The 22,193-nt window shown below is 48.3% G+C and overlaps 1 protein-coding gene across 5 annotated transcripts in view; it reads right to left on the minus strand.

Annotated features, from left to right (window-relative positions):
• Positions 1 to 2,786: 2,786 nt before the first annotated feature.
• Positions 2,787 to 22,193, minus strand: part of SLC25A25 (solute carrier family 25 member 25) — a 45,058-nt gene continuing 25,651 nt past the window's right edge. For 4 of the 5 annotated variants that reach the window (XM_006136323.5, XM_089772962.1, XM_075905720.2 and 1 more), the window contains 9 exons: positions 11,425 to 11,551; positions 11,231 to 11,318; positions 10,033 to 10,144; positions 8,662 to 8,820; positions 7,683 to 7,835; positions 7,149 to 7,256; positions 6,675 to 6,842; positions 5,650 to 5,800; positions 2,787 to 5,224 (listed from right to left, as the gene is read on the minus strand). In XM_006136323.5, the coding sequence (XP_006136385.3) occupies positions 5,040 to 5,224; positions 5,650 to 5,800; positions 6,675 to 6,842; positions 7,149 to 7,256; positions 7,683 to 7,835; positions 8,662 to 8,820; positions 10,033 to 10,144; positions 11,231 to 11,318; positions 11,425 to 11,551 (1,251 nt within the window). In that variant the 3' untranslated portion in view covers positions 2,787 to 5,039. Of the gene's footprint in view, positions 5,225 to 5,649; positions 5,801 to 6,674; positions 6,843 to 7,148; positions 7,257 to 7,682; positions 7,836 to 8,661; positions 8,821 to 10,032; positions 10,145 to 11,230; positions 11,319 to 11,424; positions 11,552 to 15,395; positions 15,790 to 22,193 lie in introns of those variants that run through there. The other variant, XM_006136327.5, reaches the window with a different exon arrangement.

Below are 22,193 nucleotides of genomic sequence, written 5' to 3' on the forward strand. Positions count from 1 at the left end.
GTGGCTCCATGAGCTGCCCCTTATATACAGGCACCAACCCCACAGCTTCTACAGGCCACAGTTCTCCATTACTGATCAATGGGAGCTGCAGGAGTGGTGTCTATAGGCCAAGACAGCATGTAGAGACCCTCTGCTCTGACAGTCTCAGGGGCTGCAGGGACATGCCAGCCACCTCCAAGAGCACAATTGCCATAAGGATAATTATGACAGGTCAGGCATTTTAGAACTCATTCTCAAAATTAAAGCGTGAGAAATGAAAGTTATGAAATGCACAGACCAGTCAAAACCCAAAACTAACCCACTTTGCAAGCAGTTAAAGTAGTAACAACCATACATGTTGGGTCAGGAGAGGAGAGGGGACAGTGTGTGAGAGAGAATGACAGATACACACTGTGGGAGTGACAGATTTGCACTGCCAAGCTCCCTCCATCCCCCTTCTTTGTGTGAAGACAGGGTACAGGAGTGGGGGGAGGAGGGACACCCTGACATCAGCACTTCCCCTCTTCTCCCTCCCACACCCTGCACAGCAATCAGGAGGATTCCAAGGGGCAGCTCCAAGGCAGAGGCAGGAGCAGCATGACAGTAGGTGGAGAAGCAACTGAAGTGCCAGCACTTGATAGCTTCCCAACCAAACCAGTCAGGAGCACCGCTCAGAGATACCAAGATCTACTGGTAAATCCCAATCTACTGGTTAAGTGACCACTGTATTTATGCCCTGTGAGGCTGGGAAGTTTCATTGTTTTGAGGCAAACTAAAACGAACAGATTAGGTGACTCACCATGGGGCAGAGTTTGTGACAAAGCCAGGAGTGGAACTCAGCAGTTCCAGTCCAGGGCTGAAACCCCCGGCCTAAACTAATCTTCTTCATCTTTGAGATTAAATAGGTCATAAGAAATGCAAGGAAGAAGTGTAGCAACAAGTATCTCTCTCTTCCCCAGAGAGAATCTCTCTTAATTCTAGGTCAGTAGTTCTCAAAGTTTTAGGCCCATGGCCCACCCATGACAACAAAATGCCTTTGCTGAGGTCTAAATACAAATAATTTAGTATTTAAGGTATTAGGCTACTGGAGCATAAAAATTTAAATATGCAGCTACACCATAAGTAGGCATATATAACTGATAAGGAAATATCAAAATTAAACAAATTAAGCACTTTGTTAGTTTACCAAACTTTGTTTTACATAAAGTAAAATATTAATTTATGTCCAAAACAAAAGGTTTCACCGTTATCTACATTTATGGCAGGGACGGGGATCCTTTTTTGGGTTGGGGGCCACTGATGCACGGAAGAAAAATCAGTTGGGGGCCCACAAAAAAGTGAGAGGCAAAAAAACCCAAGACAAAACAAAAATACCCCCAAACCTTCACTAAGGTGGCTCCCAACTGAGACACCTCACTTCCCTGGTGCTTCAGCCCCATGGGGAGTAGGGGGTAGAAGTTCAGGACTTCCCACAGGCCAGATTAACTCTTCTGGGATCCTGGAGTAAGTAGATTGAGAGACCTCCAGGCTCCCCTCCAGGGAGTGAGATGGGGCACAGAAGGGTAAGTGGGGTGGTCTGGCTGGAAGTTTAGGAGCACAGAGTCATGGGGGTCTGTGAGGGTGATGGGGGTGCAGGGTCTGGGTATGAGGGATGGGGAGAGCTTATGTCTCCTACAGCTCCCAGGCACCACCCTCCCCCTGCTCCCATTGGCTGGGATTCCAGGAAACGAGAACAGTGGGGAAAGCCTCTAGATGAGCAGTTTCCCCATTGCTGTTCCCCCAGATAGTGGGAGGGGGAACAGCAGCACAAAGAGCTGTTTGCTCCTCAGAGCCAGATCTGGCCCAGGAGGCTTGGGCCACACACAGAGCGGGAAGCTGGTGCTCCAACCTTGCAGGGGAGGGGGGATACCAGAAGGCTGAGACTGAGCCTTGAGACTGCAGTTTGAGAACCAATTTCAAACAATTTTGTTCCTTCATTTCTCTCAGTAGGGGAGAGGGAGACTAGGAACCTCTAATGACCTACAGTGAAAATGGAATTAAATGGATTAAAATCTCTCAGATGTGCCCCTCATGATCTCAGGGACCAGGAGCGCTACAATTAAAAACAGACCTCTAAGACTGGCTCAGTGCCATGCCTCAACATCAACTTAGTAACTCCCTCCACTGACAATACCCTGCCACCAGCCTGTAGGGGGAGCCAATGCATGGAATGTAACAAGTGCCTTAGCTGATTGCAACTCCAGCAGTCTCTCAGATCATTTGTAAAACCTTAACCAGGTTTTACTAATGAACCGAAATTCCTTGACTATCAGGTAGCACATAAGAAGCCACTGTGATCCTTAGAGAACTAGTGTAAAATGATCCTTGTGGTTAAATTTACCAAGCAAATGGCTATGCGCCAGCTAGTGTACTTGGATGGGCTCCCAAGGTAGCTGCACATAGAGCACTTCATTGTTAATGGACACTAAAAGCACATCAGGACCATGCCCTTTAAAATACAGGGACTGATACTTCAAGGGTGCAGTCAGACTAAAGAAAATGAACTACAGATTCTCTATCTAGAAAAGAGATCCAAGAACCCACTGAACAGACAATAGCTTGGAAATGGGCTATGCCTGATCTGCTCATTGCCACAGTAAACCCCCTTTAGTTCTGGTGACATTATTCAGGTTTTCCCTGGCATTAGGAGTCAAACACTTTTGCTGACAATAACCCTCAGTGAAGGAAAAGGACTTTTAGGGAAAAACTGTTCCCACAGACACTCGCAGCACCAGCAGCGCACACCTCACAGGAAAGCAGACACGCAGTAGCTTTAATAATCCTTTATTAGCAGACTTTTCCCTTCATCACAAGGAATCTCATTGGTTAGATTTGTATTTTGACCATTTCCAGTTACAGCAACAAATACAGTCACATATTGCATTGATTTTTGTACTTGGAACATTCCCATTAGGCCACATTGGTACAAAGAAGCCACTGCAGAATTTACAGTTGGTCTCAAAGGGGGAAGTGAAAAAATCATGTCAGTAATCCAGGTAGGAAGTTAGATTTCCCTCTGGCAAGAACAGAGAGCAGGGAGAGAACCTGAGGACCGCTCTCCCTACCACCCAAGTGTATCACTGGGAGCAGCTGCCAGGAGTGCCTAATGAAGCCCTTTCCGTTCCCGAACACAAGCTTCTCCATAGTGCACGTACGTGAGAGAGAGGAGCATGGGACTCAGTAGCATGTCTGCCTACTTGCCCTCGAACAGAACTACAGCAGCTTGTGTTCAAGTGCAAGTTTCCTTCCCTGTTTCTAGAAAGACACAAATTGCCAGTTTCCAAAATCCCTGAGACTTTTTCCCTCCCCCCAAAAAATTCCAATTCACCTGCTCTCATCTAGCCATTGAGACATCAACATACACAGGCCTTCCATTTCCCCAGCCTGAGCCATCCACAGGAAATCCTTTCAGTGCAAAGCGATTCCAGAATAAGGCAAGCCTCACAATACACCATTCCGTGTCCCTTGTCCCAGAGAACTGTTTCCTAGCTAACCCATTCTCCCCTCTTCTATGGCTTACTGCTACAGGGAATTTCTCTTGACTGACAGGCCCCCCACAGATGTAAAAAGAGCAGCTCAAACTTTAGGGGAAGAGAACACTAATGACCTTAGCGTCTCCCCTTGCTGCTCAGCTGAGTGATAGTAAAGGTGCAAATGAGTAAGAATACAGAACTTTAAATAGGAGAAATACAAAGACACGAACAACATTTAAACAAGTCTATAAAAATAGTCTGACATAACTCTGTTCAAATAAATACAAAATAAATACGATTTAAGCAGTAAGACACCATGGAATGTGATGCTGGTCCATTTGGCCCCATATCAAAAGTCGGATGAGGCTCTCTGGGGCCCCAGAAGCCTGATCCTATATAGACTGAAGTGGCCCGTAATACAGTCAGAGAAATTTTAAAGCCAAGCCGTTCCCTTCCTTTCTGCCTACAAAAAGCACCTTCTGGGAGAATGACAAGTAATCGTCTTCAACTCCCTGACGAACCCAACTTCTCCCAATGTCAGCAAACATCCCTTCCCACAGCAGAACTACTCCTAGCCTGGGGATTCCATGTCCATCCAATGCAAACCCTAACTCTAGTCCACAAAGAGATCCAGAGAGGGATAAATCACAGCTTAGCTGCAGGGTTTGGAAAGGGTCAGTCATCCACCACTGGCACCAGGAAGAGCCCTGTTCAGAGTGCTGCACAGGCCGTCAGGTGCACAGCTGCAGAGATGGCCAAGAGCAGCAGAGAACAGTTATTCAGTAAAGCCGCGCATGAAGGCAATAGTCCATTCAGGGTTCTAGTCTTCCCCTTTCCAAACCTCTGCTGGGCATGAATGTCAAATCCATCTAGCATGCAGCAATGCAGTGTGCAGGCTCTAGTCCACTGCTTCTGTTAATAAGTGCATCTTGTTAGCAGGTTTATGGGAGAGACTTGATCTGACCTATAAAAATAAATATCCTTATTCTCTACCCAGCTGGCCTAAGTAACTGTCAGCCTGAACAGAAGAATCACTGCTTACCAGGCCCCAAAACTGGTGCAGTGTAAAGTTTCATGTCATAGTCTTGGAAGCAAAACAAACATTTGCTACCCAAAGAAATACATGTAAACATAATAAATACGTTTGTACAATTTTAAATAGGCAGGAGGTTAAACTGAATGGAAAATAGCTCCTTCAGCATGTCAAAAGGTACTACAAATCTCCAAGCCAGCAGCTGATTCTACATGAAAGGTCCCCGCTCTATGAAGCTGCTGGAAACTGGCCTCAAACTCATAGCTTGAGACACACCCAGGAGTTGATCTCTGGTCTCCCAAATGATCCCCAGTATGCCTGAAGGACCACTTGATGGTTTAAGCAGAGCTCTCGAGTAGCAAGATGGCAAAGGACACCAAATCCTCCCTACCCCTGGATTTTCACAGCTTTGCTTAGCCAGTTTAGTGTCGACACATTCACAGAATGAGAGATGGCTATGCACCGCAGGATTACAGCCCAAGATTTCAGAGTTCAGAATCCTTGGCATCTCCTGGTCACCGTGACTGCACCCCCAGGGTCATCTTCAAGTTCTCATAAACCACATAGCTGATGCTAACGGCAGGGATCACCTTCATGAAGTTGGGGGCGAGGCCTCGATAGAGACCAAATGCTCCTTCTGTCTTTAGAATGTGTTTGAAGAGTCCCCTCATGGTCACCTCTGGAGCTCCCTCCACCGAAGCTACAACAGAAACCACAAGAAACAGAGCAGAGATTAAGGTATGTTGTAAGAGTCTCAAAGGCACGTGTTAAATTTTGCATTGCACTCATACAAGCAGAGATTTGAGCTACACTGATGTTATAGCTACGTGACAGTGTGCAATTAGGCAGCAGAATGAGGCCATGCCATAGTGCCTGCCATTTTCACCAGCACACCAGTTCATGGGCTGACTAGAGCACAAAGGTAAAGAGAATGAAAAAATGGCTTTGCTATTGGGGCTTTGGGTCCAAGTGCCAGGCATGGCACAAAGTTCCTATCACTCTTGATCTTTGACAAACAAACATCCCAGAGTTCAGGTGTACAGAAGAAATAAAATATGCTGTGATTCTGCAAGACCTTCTAGGCCTCCACTGATACACAGAGTGAGTTCCACACTCAGTCCTTACCTTGTGCCTGCATGCGTGTTCTCACAAGAGCCAGGGGATAACTGGCCAGCTGCCCACAGGTACTGGACATAGTGCCACAAGCCAGGAGAACAAACACTCCAGGGTCAGCACTGTTCACAGCATAGCGTTGTAACCAGGTATTTTTTAATGTCTAGAACAAATAAACCAGGTGTTAGCTGGGAAGAAGGGAGAATGGAGCAACTAGAGACTAGGGATGTTAGCATATAATTGCTTAAATGATTAGCCAATAAGCCTTGTCTTATTAGTTAATCCAAACAACTAGAACCCCCCCCCCCACACACACACACACACGCAGCCTCTGTATCAGAGGTGGGAGCCAGTGCCCATGAAGTGCGTGTCCCTGTGCGTGCTAGTTCCATGGAGCCACTCGTGCTACACCCTGTGCTGCCTCCCACAGAGGCAGCACGGCAGGGGGAAGGCGGAAGCCAGATCCTGGGGAACTGTTTGTCCCCACACCCTCGCACTGATACCTCTGATAGAGAGGCAGCAGAGAAGAGGGCATGGGGGGGTAGGAGGGAGCTGATAAGCGTGGGAATCTAGGGAGTATTTTAGTAACCATGTAACCATTACAAATTGTTGTGGCTACACAGTTACTAAAATAACCGCTAGCTAACATCACGACTAGAGACTAGCCATGTGAGGACAGAAGCTGGGGTTGGAGGCATGTGGAGGTCCATGCAACATCAACTAGAAATAACTGCAGAAGACAAGCTTTTCAGGTTTTCTTGAGCAGCTGCTGCTGCTGCCACTGTAGCATCTGTGAAGGCCACTAGCTAGCAGCTTTGCTGCTGTAATTCCCTCCTCCAAACAGCAGAGCCATAGATGGTTGCAAGGCTTATGCTGGAGTGATTTTTTTCCCCAGGGCCATGTGTGAATCTCCAGAGGCATGTGTAGAATTAACTGGGAAGGTTTTATGCTCCTACATTAGCAACAGGCACTACATCTCCCTGCTTATCTTGAAAGTGACATGTCCCAGCCCCGCAGAAGCCAGGAAGGCGCCATACCTCATAGACAGCCAGGTCAATACCGGCATACGGAATGATTCCTAGCAAGTTGGGGATGTAGCCTTTGTAGAAGGCAGCCATTCCTTCCTTGGAGAGGATGTTCTTGGCACAGTCCAGCATGCCTGAGTATTGTCCTGTCTTCCGCAGGGCCATTCGGGTCTTCAGAACCTAAAAGCACAAGAGCATGTGCACGGTGAATGCCTAGAACAGCACTGGGAGTAGGAAGTCGCAGCAGTCCCATGACGAAGAGAAAGGAGCATGTCACCGAAGGGAGTGCCAACACCTCCATTCTATGCTTTACTAGATCCCATAGACAATGCCCTTTGACACCCAGTACAAAAGCTGCCTCTAACACGCAACACAATTACTTTCAAAGTGGGCATTCGGTTCACATTACACATCTCAATTTCTCCATTTAATGACTCCCCATTCCCTCCGCCTGCTATAGAGTAGGATGCCAGCAACCAACCTCACCTCCATTGGGTAGATGCTGCTTTGGGCAATGACCCCTGCTAGTGAACCAGCCACTAGCCGCTCACAAATTCCCAGCATTTCCTGGTCAGTGCCAATTAACCTCTTGATCTGTAGAAACAAAGAAAGATTATAATGGAAGGGGGGCTGACAGCATGACTGGACTGCATATCACCTTCGCTCCTCAGCAGGGAGTGCAAGGCACCCCCCTTTTCACTCATTAGGTCTGGCACAGGCTGGAGAGGGAAGCATGAACACCATCTCTGTTCCAGCTATGCACTCAACTCATGTCACTGTGACCTCATGCTGCCCATTTCTCCAGTTATGCCTTGGGGTAGAGGTGTGAAAGCACCATTCCCACCACTGGAGAGGACAGTTTGCATGCCCAGGCAGAGAGTTCATGCTCCATCTGCCTAGAGGCACCATACTATGACTGGTGGGTCACATGGCTCCAGTTTGGGCAATCACTCACATGAAAAGATTCCTCCAATCCCCACTCGGCCTGGGAGCCCAGTTTCAATATGACCCAGCTCTTACCTGCTCGTAAGCCATGAACTTGATTGCAGACTCTGGCGCAATCTTCAAGACATTGATGCCATTCCCCCGCCACAGCGACTTGGGCCCACCCTCTCTGATCATATGGGTAAAGCCACCAACAATGCACATATTGTTACTCCGGGAGGCATGGACCTGGAAGGGAGGAAGTGGGAGAACTAGGATTGGTTCTGGTTCTGATGGCACAGCTCCCATGCCTCCGTAATCCTGGGAGAAATGGCATTTCTTATCTACCTAGAGATTTCAGGAAGTTTTAACCCTTCCCAGGTAACATTTTGGGGGAAAAATAGGCATTTGGGGGTTGTAAGTCTGAGATCAGTTAACTGATTCATCAACCTGAGCCCTGGCCCATCACAACAGGAAGGGAAGGGAAACATTCTTGTACGGACTACCCACCATGGGCTCTGATACAGGGAGAAGATAGTTCTCAGATGAAAGACTGGGACAGTCACTGCTGAGCCTCCCTAAGCAAAGTCCAAAATCCCTGCTACGTAACTCTGCTTTCTAACATCAGCTACACTTATCTCTGCCCTGTGAACCTAGAGCCAGCAGCCCTGCCAACAAGTCAACTCAGCCACTTCCGAGGGCAGCTCTCAAACCAGTGTCTCCTCTTAAACATGTTCCAAGGAAGTAAGATTTGCCCAAGGCTGTAAGGTACAAGGTGATCTAGCTAGGACCAGTGACTGCTTCATCTGCTTTGCTCCTGAAATTTTCATATCATTGTGACAACTAACAGATCAGGAATGGCTTTTACATGGCTAGAAGGAATATTTGGTACAGACCAAAAGGCTGCTGCACACCAGTGTGGAAGTAATGAGACTGAGTACAACCAGAATCTGTCACTTTCCTGAACTGATAGTTTCAGATCTGTGGCTAGGATCCACTGAATTGGACTGGTACACTCAGCGAAGCAGCACATGCACCCTGATTAAAAAAAAGTGGTCTCCATTTTTTGCCCTACCTGCATGAGCACCTTCAGACGGTCCAATGGGGCTGTGCAGGTTCTGGACACAGCACCTGCACCTCCACCTGCAACCAAATGTCTCCACCACATGCCTGTCTGCCTCTCTTCCACTGTGAACTCATCTGGGACTGTCAGATTCTCTCCCACATCAAAGATCTGCAAAGAAAGGAGAAGTGAGAAGTGCTGGGAAGGATAGTGTTAGGCAGGCAGCTTCTGTCTCATCCCCAGAGAGTCCACTGTCTCTCACCTACAACTTCCCATAGCCTGAGTACTCAAAGAGCCATCACGCACTATACATGAGCTTAGTACTCAAGTTCCCAGTTCGTTTGCAAATTGTAGTTGATGTGTTTGACCATAAACAGTAAAGGAACTATCAGTGCCAGAGAACATGCAAATCACCACCACGTAACAAGAGCCATACTGGGTCAAGCCAGTCTGATAGGATCCTGTCTGACGGGTTGGTGCCAGATGCGGCAGAGAGAATGAACAAACAGGGCAATTTCAATGATCTGCCTCCTGTAGACTACTCCCAACTTCTGGTATTTGGAGGTTTAAGAACACTCAGAGCATGGGATTGCTAGCCATCCTGGCTAACAGCCCTTGACAGCCCTTCCTTCATGTACTTATACAATTCTTTTTTAAACTCACTTCACCTTCTAGCTTTCCCATGGTGACAACTTTCACAGGTTGATTGCATTAAGCAGGTTTTCCTTTGGATTGTTTTAAGTTTGTTGCCTATTATGGTCATCAGTTAAGATACCCGAACTATGGGTTACACGAGAGGTAAATGATTCTTCCTCCACACCATTCATGATTTGATAGAACATGAGGACTCTTCACATTTTCACAACTCCCGTTGAGGAGGCTGGGAACTTGCCAACCCAATACAGAAGGTCTAACATTAATGATCAAGTGACTAACCCAGGGCAGTGGGGTGTGGAATAAGAGCTGAAGCTTTTGGAACTTTCTGGCACTCAGCCAGCCTGCTCTCACTACACAGTATATAAAGCACTGAATAAATAACAAGGAAGGACTGGTGCTTGTCAGATCAATTTCAGGTTCTGAACTAGCAGGAACTTGTCTGAGCTCCCAGAGTTGTGATACAAGTCAATCTTCTCACTTGCTCTCCCCTCCCTCAAAAGGTCCAGCGGTCACCTCCCACCAAGGACTTCAGAAACCAAGCCACGGGTGGATTAAAAAGAGGTAATGAGAACCAGAAAGTTGGTAGGCTTCTAGAACTGGAAGGCAGCTACTGAACCAAGAAGAGAATGATGGAGGCTTGGTAAGTGCTGCTGTGGAGGGCACTTTTACAAAGAAATTGGGGAAGGATCGGGCCTGCTTTGGAAGAGGAATTTTTCTCTCTTTTACCGTGGAGTGCTTCCAGTACAGGATGATCTCAGGAATGTTCTCCACTGGATGCAGCAGGTGATAGTCTCGCCACTCGTTCCAGTCAATTGTCATAGTTCCATTTTTATCCATGCTGCAAAAAGTGTATTACAAACAAATGAACAGGAGATGGACGCTTGGCTCTACTGAGGGAGGAACACCTCCTCACACACCCCTTGATTATTCAGGGACCTCACCCCAAAATAGAAGCCTTCACAGAGCAACTAGTAGGCAGTGTTAAAAGGACTGAAAGGTACAAGACACTGCTAGGGAATCCTCTCCTTCCAAGCCATGCAGAGAATGGGGAAAGTATACCACATTTCCTCCCTCCCCATTAGTCACACAAAAGGATTTATGGGGCCCCCTCCCACCATGGTTAGAACAAAAGATGATGATGATCATCATCATCCGGCACTGTAGAGAAGGTAAAGAACTGGCAGAGACTAGATTACACTGGTACTTACTAGGTGACAGGACCCCAGAAATGGCCTGTCCTTATTCTGACAGACAGGCAAACAGACAGAGGGGAGGATGGCAAAGGAAAGAGAAAAAACAGGACAAATAAGAGATTGTTACCGTGTTAGTGGCACAGGCAAAGTACAAAGCATTTCAGTATAGTAAGTAAACAGTCTCTCCACAGCAGCAAGCTGTTACAAGTATGATTAAGTGCATGCCCCTCTCCACAAAAAGGCTTGCAAAGGATCCGAAATGGCAAGATCTTGGGGTCAGGGGCTACAAGCATTTTTCTCCATTCATTCTGTGGAAGTGGTAACTCAACTCCAAAAACTTAGAAGAGGATTGTTCACAGACTGAATTCCCACCTCCCCTAAAGCTCAGATGGTACTCATGCTGGAAACAGAATACCATCCTTATAACCCAGGGATCTGACCTAGCATCACAAGTCACTGTTCTTATGCATTCTATTTGGCCAGTGATCTTGCTCTTTATTGCCTCCCACGCCTCCAGTTTGATTCAAGTATACTGAGCAGATGGGCGGCTTCTCTGGCCTTCATAGCACATTATAGTTTTCAATACACAGATGATCAGAAATGAAATGAGAGGCAAGAGGTTGGAGGAGGGAGACTGCAGTGATTAGGAAGTGTAGAGGGAGGAAAGGGGAGGAATGGTCACTCTTTACATTTCTTCTCAGATGAGGCACAAGAGCCAGCTGAAAACTCACCTCTTGAGGATTTTCTCAGCTTGCTGTTCAGAAATCTTGACTCCCAGGTCCCGGAGGGATTGCATGATTTCCTGGGCATCGATACGGCCTGCAAAGATAGAGGCCAGTAAGCCCAGAGACCATGTACCCAAAGTGGCTGTCAAGTTGGCCTGCAGAGGCCAGTGATAGTCTATGACTATCAGAAAGAGCCTTACCATCATTCTTTTTATCCAAGCTCTTGAAGACTAGCCTCAGTTTTTTCTCATGATCTTGCAGATAGTGAACAAACTCCTCAAAGTCCAGCTGCCCATCCAGGTCCTTGTCTCCAGCTTTCACAATTTTCTGTTTTGAAGACAGACAGACAAAATCTTAGTCCTTGCAGCTCATTCAGATACCTTCATCTTCCTTCTTTACCACCACCCCTCTCCTCCTCCCGCCTGCCATGTAACACTAAATAAGTTAGCTAGACAGACAGTAGGATGCGCCTGCAACACCAAGAAAAGCTCCCCCACCCCACCACACCTGGCTCAGGTGGTCACAGAACTGTACCCATCACCCAAACGTGTGCTTGTGTGTAGCAATAGAGGGAGAAGATGCCAAACTGATGCAGGCATGTCTTCACAAGTCAGTCACACAGACCAGATTACTCATACTTGTGCAACTGATACTTGGCTAGTTAAGTGTCAGACCTGTAGTCATATACAATCCTTATGCCATAGAGTAGCATTGTCCAGTGCCTCATAGGTACTAGATTGTCCAGATTCAAACATAGGTACTAGAACTGCCAGAGGTTTACATCAGAGTCTAAATACTAGAACTGCCAGAGGTTTACATCAGAGTCTAAATAAATCAGATTTCCCCTCCCTTGTAATCCAAGCTTTTAATTAAAGCAGAGATTTTTTCCTCTTCTCAGTGCATGAAAAAGAAAACCATCACTAGCCAGCCAGAGCCTGTTGTCAAACTGAAGTCCACCTCCCATGGACAGTATTAACAATAAAAGCTGCTGTAATGCCAGCATGAACTGGTGCAGCTGCCCTGCAGCTACACGCCTGTGTAGATCTGAAATGAGCAAGGTCCTGGGAGATGCAGACTGAACAGCAAAGGTTTCTTATAGGAGAGCACTTACATCAAGATGGGACTCTAGCCCACGCAACTGGAGAAAGACAGGGAACTTTGGCATACAGTGCTCTCACCCCTCAACTCATTCCACTATGAGGAAATAGCGTGTGGGCACACAGCTGCTTGTTAACCAGGCAAGGGAGAGCCAACCTGCACAGAGCAAGGATTTTGATCGGTTGGTTCCTGCTCTGCTCCTTGCAGTCTACAGGAACCAACCCCAAGGCACAGAGAGCAGTCATGTTCTCTACTTCACCTCCCTTTTGGATTAGAATGCTAGTTACTCTCTCTGCAAAAAGCAGGTGGCTATTATAATATAACTCAGTTTTGGGCTTTAACAAGTCCTATACTTACTAATACTGAACTCGTTGATTTCTATGGCAGGTTCACAACTAAAGTATTTCGAGGCAACATGTTAAGCTAAGTTTATTCCAATATTTCTTAGGCTGGAAGATAGCCCCATTCAGATGCTTGTAAATCAAGATACACACTGTATAAGATTTAGTTTTAAATGGTGTAATAGGGATGTGAATGTCTAGTCAACTATACGATAAGCTTGCCAGAGGCTGGAGATAGATGGCACAAGACAAATCACTTGATCATTGTCTTCAGTCCATCCCCTGTGGGGCACCTGGCACTGGCCACTGTTGGAAGACAGGCTACTGGGCTAGATGGACCTTTGGTCTGACCCAGTACGGCCATTCTTATGTTCTAAACGTTTATCAGATAGTTGACACACTAGTCAACATGCTTCCGCACCCTTGCTGCCTCTATCAGAAAGAGGCAGCAAGGGTGAGTGGGGAGAAGAGGGGGTGCTTGGAGCCCGGGGTCAGTGGGGAAGTCCCCAGCCGATCGCAGGCTGCACGTGACACTGCTGCTTTGAAATGCCATGCGCAGTCTGGGGACATCCCAGCTGACCCCAGGCTCCACGCAGCTTTTCAAAGCAGCAGTGCCATGTGGAGCCTGGGGTCTGGCCCCAGGCTACAAGTGGTGCTGCCGCTTTGAAGTATCCCCTCTTCTCCCCCCAGGCTCCATGCCACTTTGAAACGCTGCGGGGAGCACAGGGCCAGCAGGGCACTGCCTGAATCCCCTTCTGGTCCCATGCTCCCCGCAGGGCTTTCACCTTTGAAGTGTAGCTACACTTAAGTCAGAAGCGCCCTTATCGACTAGTTGATGCAAACTGCATCGACTATTCAATTACCCAATTAATCTAAATATAACATCCCTAGTATGTAACTACATTTAAGGTTAAAGTTGGACAAACATTCCAACTGGTCAATTTTAGTTCCTGGGCAAACTAGAATCATTCTTATCATTTCTGAGAGTCTTAATAAAATGCTAACCTGAACCACAGTGACCTTAGAGATATGTCCACCATGTTCCTAGTGTGCAGACAGTCATATGACTGTTGTAAAAGATACAGATGGGCCCCATATTCAGCTTGTAGGCTAAAGATAGACAAACACCTCGGGCCTGTCAGCAGATCAGTGTCAAATAGCTTATCTAGGCTTCCCTCTAGCAGATAATCCCTGTCCAGTTCATAGCCATCCAGATTGACAGTCTCCATAAAACACTTAGGAGAGCTTAAAGGCTCCCTTCTTCCTATGATGCTATCACACAGGAGATGGAGATAACAGGACTAATCATAGCTAGGCGGTATCTACCTGACCAGGCTTGCCAAGTTAATTACCCCAAGCTTCCCTAAGCAATGAAGAATGCCAACTGTTTCCCAAGTCACAGCACGGGTCTTACATCAAGGACAGCTCTGGGATTCTTTCCTACTTGTGCAGGGCGTGGGGCAACCAGCTGTTCCAGTATTATCAAAACCAGCCCCATATTAGGGGCTTTTGTCAGATATGCACGCTCACACAATTATCCTCCCCTTTTCTCCCCCCCCCAAAAAAAAGTGTGTCCCAGTTTTTCCACGCTTGTTAGCTAGCCATCCTAGCAAAGGGTGTGCAAGTTAGAGCTTCAGCATTTTCTTCAGGAATATGAGTAAGCACCCATACCTGCATCCACCTTCAGAAGCAAACAGGAATAACTGCAGTGATTTGTATTTTGTATTCGGGGAGTGGAACGCAACATTAGCACAGCTGTGTTTGCAACTTTAGGTATACCTTAAGCTAGCATTTTCCATGATCCCCAGCATAACGTGCTTCTCCAGCATACTGCTCCCCTGCCCCTTCTCAGTTCTTATGCACAAATCTGACATGCACACAATCTCCTTGGAGCCATAACCAGTTACCAGTGCCCTTAGCAGCATAGTCATCTGACATGCAACTAGTGCCAGCAGCAGCATGCTGGAACAGAAGGGACTTCAGGGGAGAAAGGGTGAGCATGCAATTTCAGTAAATTGCCCTTCTGTAGCACTAGGCTTTACATGAGACAAGTAAAGTTATGCTACAGCCTTGCCTACACTATGAACTCATCCATGCAGGGTTTAAACATGGCTGCTGAAGCCATAGTGAACACAGTTTGTGTTAGTCTACACTTGCCGCTTAACAGTACTCAACTTGTGTCCAGCAGCACCTACGGTGAGAAAAATCTTGTGTCTACTTTAAAGGCTGAACCCTGAATGTACAAGCTGCTGGATGTTAGTACAAAGAGAGATGGAGGACAAGTAGTGATAAGGACAGGGCTACCACCACACTCCTACACAGATTGTCTAAGAGCAGTAAGGCAAAGTTAAGAATGGAGACCCTTCCCCAACCCCAAACCTACTAGGATCTCATGCAGTTAATCAGGACCTCCTAAATTCAGCAAGGATAAAATATGAGGGGAAACTGCCTAAAACAGCCTCTGCAGGAAAAGGATTTTTGGCTCCCAGTCCCAACTGTCCGCATACACAGGAGACTCCCCTTGAAGAGGAGGGAAGGAGGTAGCACAGAAGAACAGTGCCTTATAGCTGCTGTCCACAGCCCTGCAAAGGGGCTGTAGGTATGAGCAGCAGAGACCACCACCAAGCTTGCTTCCCATCAGTAGCCAAGCCAGCCGGCCCAGAAGCTCTGGACACACCACTTATTCCTCGCGGCACCCCATCTCCTCCTGCCACCCTACTCCGGAGCCATACCTGCTTCCACTGGCGGTAGGTAGAGAATTCCTGGGAAGGAATGAAGAGGCTCAGGCGGAAGATAGATTTGAGCTGGGCAGGGAGCCCCTTTGACTCAAAGTATTCGAACTCCGTCTGGGACTCCCCGAACACCGGCACGTACAGACACAGGCAGAGCATGTTTCCGCCCCAGCAGCTCAGGCACGGACCCACTCGGCAATCAAGGCAGGGACGGGCGGGCGCGACCTACTCTAGAGCCTTTCAGTGCCCGAGGGAAAGGAAACGCCGGCAAGTCTCATGACACGCGAATATGAGCTGTCCCGGCCCCGCTGCCATTGGCTGTTCAAGCCCTGCCCTTCTTGTGCAATGCCTCCCAGACTGGGCGTGCGATCTGCCTCCAGTTGCTCAACTCCAGGCTCTCTATACAGCCCAGGAGGCCCCACGTCACTCAGCCCGGTATAATTAACTCTTCCCTGCCCCGCCCCCTCCCTCCCCCGCCGGGAAGCAGACAGGGCAGTCCCCAAAGAACGGAAGCTAGAAGAGTCTTCAATACATTTCTCAGTGGGAAGACGAGCTGCAAGAATATCCAGGAGAGGCTTTTCTGCATTCCCTATGTATAATGCTGCTGGATGCTCTTTGCTTTAGACTTGATTAGATTCTTTGGGACAGGAATATTCTCCTCCCAGCACACTGGCATCCAATTCTGACTGCCGCTTTTGGTCAACTGCATGGACACTAATGCGAGGATTCAAGAGACCGGATTTCCCCCAATATTCCGATCATTTTTCTTACTTCCTCTAAAGTCTAAAAGATGCACAAGACACAGAACTTTCCATATGCCCATTGGCCACATTCAAGAACTCCAGCTACAAGACCCCAAAAGGCCCATGTTTAAGGCTGGCTTTAGCATAACAAGAGGATAATTAGCGCTATGGTTATGAACAATCTTGAGAAATATAATTAGTGCCTGGTAATGTCAGCCAGGAGGGAGTATCTCTGTATGTTCAAATGGACTAACACTGCAGTCCTATTTTCAGAGACATTGAAAAAAGTGGGGAAGACACATCTGGAGAAGACATACTGCCGTGAAAGACCTAGGAAACCAGCCAAAAAGCAGGCTTCAGGTTAAGGCGGAATACACACATCAGACTCAGTTGTGGAAAACTTCCATATCTTAATTTTAGACAAAATAAAAATCTAACTAATCATCTATGGATCAGTGGATGTAAGCTCACATGCTTAGGTAAGAAGTGGGTAATTACAGGTGGGAAAACATGAAAAAAAACATTTTGCCCAGTTACAGCTTACACAGTAAAATGGTCTGGGTGGACACAGCATTTGTCTCTAGTTCTCCCATCTATCATGAAGCCACTTAATGCTTCCATCACTGGTGCATGGAGCATCCTAGAGCTGGTCAAGTTAACAAAGGGGAGGGGATGGTGAGGATTCAGACACATCCTTTACAGAGCACAGATGACTACCAGCTTCTAAACACTGACCACTTTGGTATGTGGGCACTAAATATTCCCTGGCATTGCAGTAATAGAGCAAAAGCAAAAACAAATGCCACACATGCACCAGGCTGAATAATCTGTAATCAGTTATGAGGCTATTGTTTCACCTAATCCTCTGCATTACCAGAATATAGTTTACTTTAATAGGAAGTTAAAGTCAACATGTGACCCTAAAATCTGCCATAGAAATGAGCTATGGATGCAAAAATTATCATTCAGCTTCCAGTTTCCCAAAGCACTATATGTCCTAGCAGAAAGTTTATTTGCTGGACTAATTTAAACTGGTTTAGCAAATATTTTATCTTGCTTGAGTAATAGTTTGCAAGTTACTATACTTTGTCCACACTGACCAGGCAAACTGTATGCCAAAAACAATTTGAAATCTCCCCCTCCTCCTACTGTCCAAAAAAGGACTTTCCATAGTAATCTGTTAATTTAGGTGTACTTTTAAAATGCATCTTTACAAGTTGATCATGGAGTAGCAAGCCAGCTACATGGACTGGAATTATTTGGCCTTGGGCTTTAATCTGAGGAATTTACAAGAACTTACAAGAATTTACAAGAATTTACAAGAAGAATTTAGTATTCTCCCCAACTTCAGCAGCCAAAATTTTGGCCCTCCTACAGCCTTCTGAACTCCTCCCCCAGGAATCTCAGCCACCGAGCCCCTGTATTTCATATTACCTAACCAGGCTTAACTTATTCCCTTCTGACGTCTATCTGTAAACAGAACAGGATCCTCTCACTGAATCCAGATCCTCTTAGAGATCAGCTGCAGCAGCTTGTGTGATTTATAAGCCATCAGTGCACCCCTCCTTTCCTACGCTTGCCCCAAGAGCAATCTTTGCCATAACCATGAGCCTGAACACAGAATCAAAGTCAAATCCTTCCTACAGGCTGACTGAACTAGCTTTCCCCATTGGAGACCTACTCCACTACATAGTGACCGAGAAGCCCCCACCACACGTCATTCTTTCTTACAGCCACTTGACACCACAGTTGCTATGACAGCTCGATGCAGCTTTTCCCCATGAAATCCACCCACACTTGGCAGCAGGAGACAATGAATAAAACTCGCATTTTAGGGAAGAAACGCCCACCATCCTACGTCAAAAGTAGAGAAAAGCAGAAGGGAGTCCAAGAAAGCCATTTTAAAGCAACATATTAGTTACAGCACATTAGCTAAGAAGAGGAGATAGAGTACAACTTGAGTTCACACCAGCAACTTCACTTACAGAGATAAAGGCAAAGCAAGAGAGTTTGCAGAAATCAAGTGTCCACATTCTGTTTCAAGAAGCTGGAAGGCTAGAAGTGTCAAAGCAAAGTTACTCTAAGTCATCAGAGGCCAGGGGTACGGTTAGAAGGACAGAATTGATTTCTACTTCCTTTAAACAATGAAGCCAAATATAACGAGGGCCTTTTGGAAACTGCAGTAGTGCGACAGGGGATGCAGCCCACCCCCCATACACCAGCAATGGGAGAGGCTAAGCAGCAACGACTCAACTATCTCCTACTGAGACCAGCCCTGGAAAGAGCACTGATGACATCCAGCTCTCTTCAGATACAAAGGACTGGCCCTAACTTATCTAACAACTGAAAGCTTACTGTACAATCCATTCTTAAAATAGCAGTTAGCCCACCTGTAGGCAATTCATAAGCCACACCTGGCCCATCAGGTTTCTATGTATGGCCCATGAGGCATTTTGTTTACAGGTCCCCACACACAGGGTTGCCAGATTCCTCTGGTTTCTATGTAGATGTTTAAGCATGGCCTGGAACCTGGGCCCCGAGACCAGTGTTACCTGTAAGCTGTGTGCTTGTGGGGCCACTCAGGAGAGATTCAAATGCTGCCAGATGATTAGCAGAGCACCCACCGATAGGTTTTGTTTCTAAATTCACACATCTCAGTGGACAATACAAAAATTTATTCCGCACATAGATGAAAAAAACCCACATGCATGGATGGAAGAAATTAGAGGGAGCATTGCCTGAGACCCTCCCCACTTTCCAGGTTTCAGAGCCTAAGCTCCACCCCAAACATCTACACACTAATTTTTAGCACTACAGCCCAAGCCAGCTGACCTGGGCGAACTGCATTCATATTATGGTTATTTTATTGCAATATAGACATACCCTCTGGCTCTATATTCTGTGTATTTGCATCACCTCCATTTTTATGCCCTCAGTCAGACCATGGTTGAATTTTTACCAAATTAGAATGCATGTATGATATCTGCCCAGAGACATGAGGCAGCTGCACAAAGACAGAGGCTCAAGATGTGGGAGGCGGCTTTGGTTGGTTGGTTGGTTTTTGTTTTTTTAATTTAGCTACTTAAAAAAAAGCCTCAAGTACTAACGGCACATCTACACTACTGCTTATGTTGATATAACTTACGTTGCTCAGGGGCGTGAAAAAGCCACCCCCTGAACAATGCAAGTTACACTGACCTAAGCAGCAGTGTGGACAGAGCTGCATTGGCTGAGACTCCTGCCAACATAGCTACTGCCTCTCATGGAGAGAGAGCAATTATGCTGACAGGAGAGCTCTCTCCAGTTGGTATAGAACAGTGTTTCCCAATTGGCGCTCCCCCGCCCCCTCTGAAAATGAGAGAGAGAGAGAGAGAGAGAGAGAGCCGGCTAGCCAGCAGAGGCATAGGCGGCAAGCTGTGTGGCCTCTTGGTGCCCACGCTCCAGCAACAGCTGGAGCTGGAGCGAGTCCTGACCCACCCGCGCATGTCCTCCCACCCCTGCCCCAGAACGTCTCTCCCCCATCCCCAACCTTCCTTGAGCTCCCTCTCGCTGGCTGCTGCTGCCCTGCGCAGCACGCTCAAACCAGTGGGTGGGGAGACGCCCTGACGTGATGTAACGTAACATCACGGCCTGGGATTTTAAACCTGCTGGGCGCTGCGTTGCGCCGCACGGCTGAGTTGCGGGTTTGGAGTCCGGGGACACAGCACAAAGTGGAAGGCAGAAGGTACGGGGGAGGGAAGGGAAGGGCTGGGAGAGGAAGGTGCTTGTGCGGAGGGGGAGGGGAAGGCACCAAAGGGACAGGGTGGAGGAGAGACAAATGGCAGGTGGCCAAGCGCAGACAATGAGGAAAAGGGCAGGAGGGGAGGTGTCAGTGGGAGGGGGACAGGGTGATGCTGGGAGGGGAGAAGGTAAGGGTATTGGGGGATAGAAGGGTGAGGGGAGGTGCTGGGAGAAGACTTGAAAGAAGGGGTGGGCATGAGGAAGGCTGGGATGGAGCAAGTCATGTGAGAGGGCACAGGGGCCTGAGGGGAATGGGGGCAGAGGGTGGTGAGGGGTGGGCATCAGGGAAAAATGGAGCAAAGGGGGCAGGGGAAGTGAGGGAAGGGGGAGGCACCAGGAGGGTGCAGGGTTAAGGGAAGGTGCAGGTGTCAGGGGATTCTGGGGGTGAAGCAGAAGGGCAGACACCTGCAGTGGAGGGACCAGCATCAGAGGAGAGAGGCAGGGCAGGTGTGTAGAGGGAGGTGTTAGAAGAGGGGATGAGGAGGGGTAGCTCACATGATCAGAGTGGGGCTACTGGAGAAGTGGGCACAGGGGGGAGAGAAGGGCTGGTGGAGGGGGGCAGGTTGCACGAGGGCTGAGGACAGTGAGAAGAGCAGGAGCCAGGACAACAGAGGAGCGTGAGGAGTGGGGGGGGGGGGGCAGCAGGCACCAGGGGAGCTGACATGGCAGCAGAGGGAAAAGGTAGAGGTTTTAAAATATTTATTAATAACTTGGGTGGCACATCCAAACAAGCCACATGAACTCAATACTGGTGCACAACACAAAATTCATTTTGCTCATGTGAGGAAACTCTTAGGCTATGTCTACACTGGTTGTTTCTTGCGCAAGCGTTCTTGTGCAAGAACACATCCACTCTTCCATGTGCGAGCTGTGCTTTTGCACAAGAGCATCTATGGCAGTGTGGACACACTCTTGCCCAAGAAAGTGCCGATGGCCATTTTAGCCATAAGGCTTTCTTGCTCAAGAAATTCATGTTGCCTGTCTACACTGACCTCTTGCGCAAGAATAGTTGCTCAAAAGGGCTTATTCCTGAGTGGGAGCATCGTAGTTCTTGCGGAAGAAGCCCTGATTGCATACATGAGAACGTTAGTGTACTTGCGCAAGAACACACGGCCAGTGTAGACAGGCAGCAAATTTTTGCCCAAGAGCAGCCGCTTTGGTGCAAGATTGTGCCAGTGTAGACACAGCCAAGGGGAAGGAGGAAGGCAGGCAGGGGCAGGAGGAAGGCAGGGGCAGGGAATCAGCACTGGCTCAGCATGTCTACATGGTTTGGGGGAAGGTGCAGGGAAATTGAGCTCAGCTGGGTTGCAGAGTGGGGAGGTCTGGGCTGGGCAGTGGGGTGGGGGGGGGGGGGGTGTGTGTAGCTCAGTTTGCTGGGAACCGGGGCTAGACTCAAGGGGAGGGAGGGACAGGGAATCGGCTCTTGGCTCAGCAGTTTTGTGGGGCTTGGAGGAGGTGCAGGGAAACAGGGCTCAGCTGTGCTGTGGGGGTGGCATGCAGGAAACCAGTGCAGGGCTCAGCTGGGCTGAGGTGGATGGGGGAGGGCATACAAAACAGACGGGCAGCTCAGCTGGGCTGTGAGGGCTGCAGGGAACTGGTGCTGCACTCCCTTGGATTGTGAGGGATGGTTTGGGGAGGAAGTGCAGGGAACCAGCAGCTTAGTTTGGTTGCAGGGGATAGAGGTGCAAAGAAGCCTAGTGGGGAAGGGGGGGGAACTAGGAGCCCTGAAATCATCTCCCCTGGTCCAAAAATTCCTCATCTGGGACTAGTCAGGTCTAGAGGGTGCCAGATCAGGAAGGTCCAACTCCTACCCAAGTCCCCTCCTCTCACCCTCCCTTGTAGCCAGACACCCTATATCCAGCCTACTTCTGCACCCTACCTACCACCCGGACCTTGTCCCCTTTCGCCCCCCAGCTCCCTCCCAGGTCCTGCACCCCATCCCTATCCTGCTCCATGGCAGCCCTGCCATCCAACCTAACACCGCCCTGGCCCCAGCACCTTGCCTCACACCCCAGGATTCAGAACCACCCTGGCCCTGGCCCCAGTACCCTGCCCTCCAAGGTAGCACCCAGCAGCACCCTGTTCCTTGACCCAGTACCCTGCCAGTCACCCTAATGCCCAGCACGACCATGTCCCTGACCCCAGCACCCTGCCACCTGCCTGTCCCAGCATCTTGCCCCAGCACCCTGCCACCTGAGCCAGCATCCTTCCACCCAGCAACACCCTCTCCCCAGCCCCAGCACCCACTAGCACTCTGTCCCCTACCGCCACCAGC

Source organism: Pelodiscus sinensis, chromosome 23, assembly GCF_052426305.1.
Source record: "Pelodiscus sinensis isolate ZL-2025 chromosome 23, ASM5242630v1, whole genome shotgun sequence".
In the NCBI taxonomy this organism is placed as follows: Eukaryota; Metazoa; Chordata; order Testudines; family Trionychidae; genus Pelodiscus; species Pelodiscus sinensis.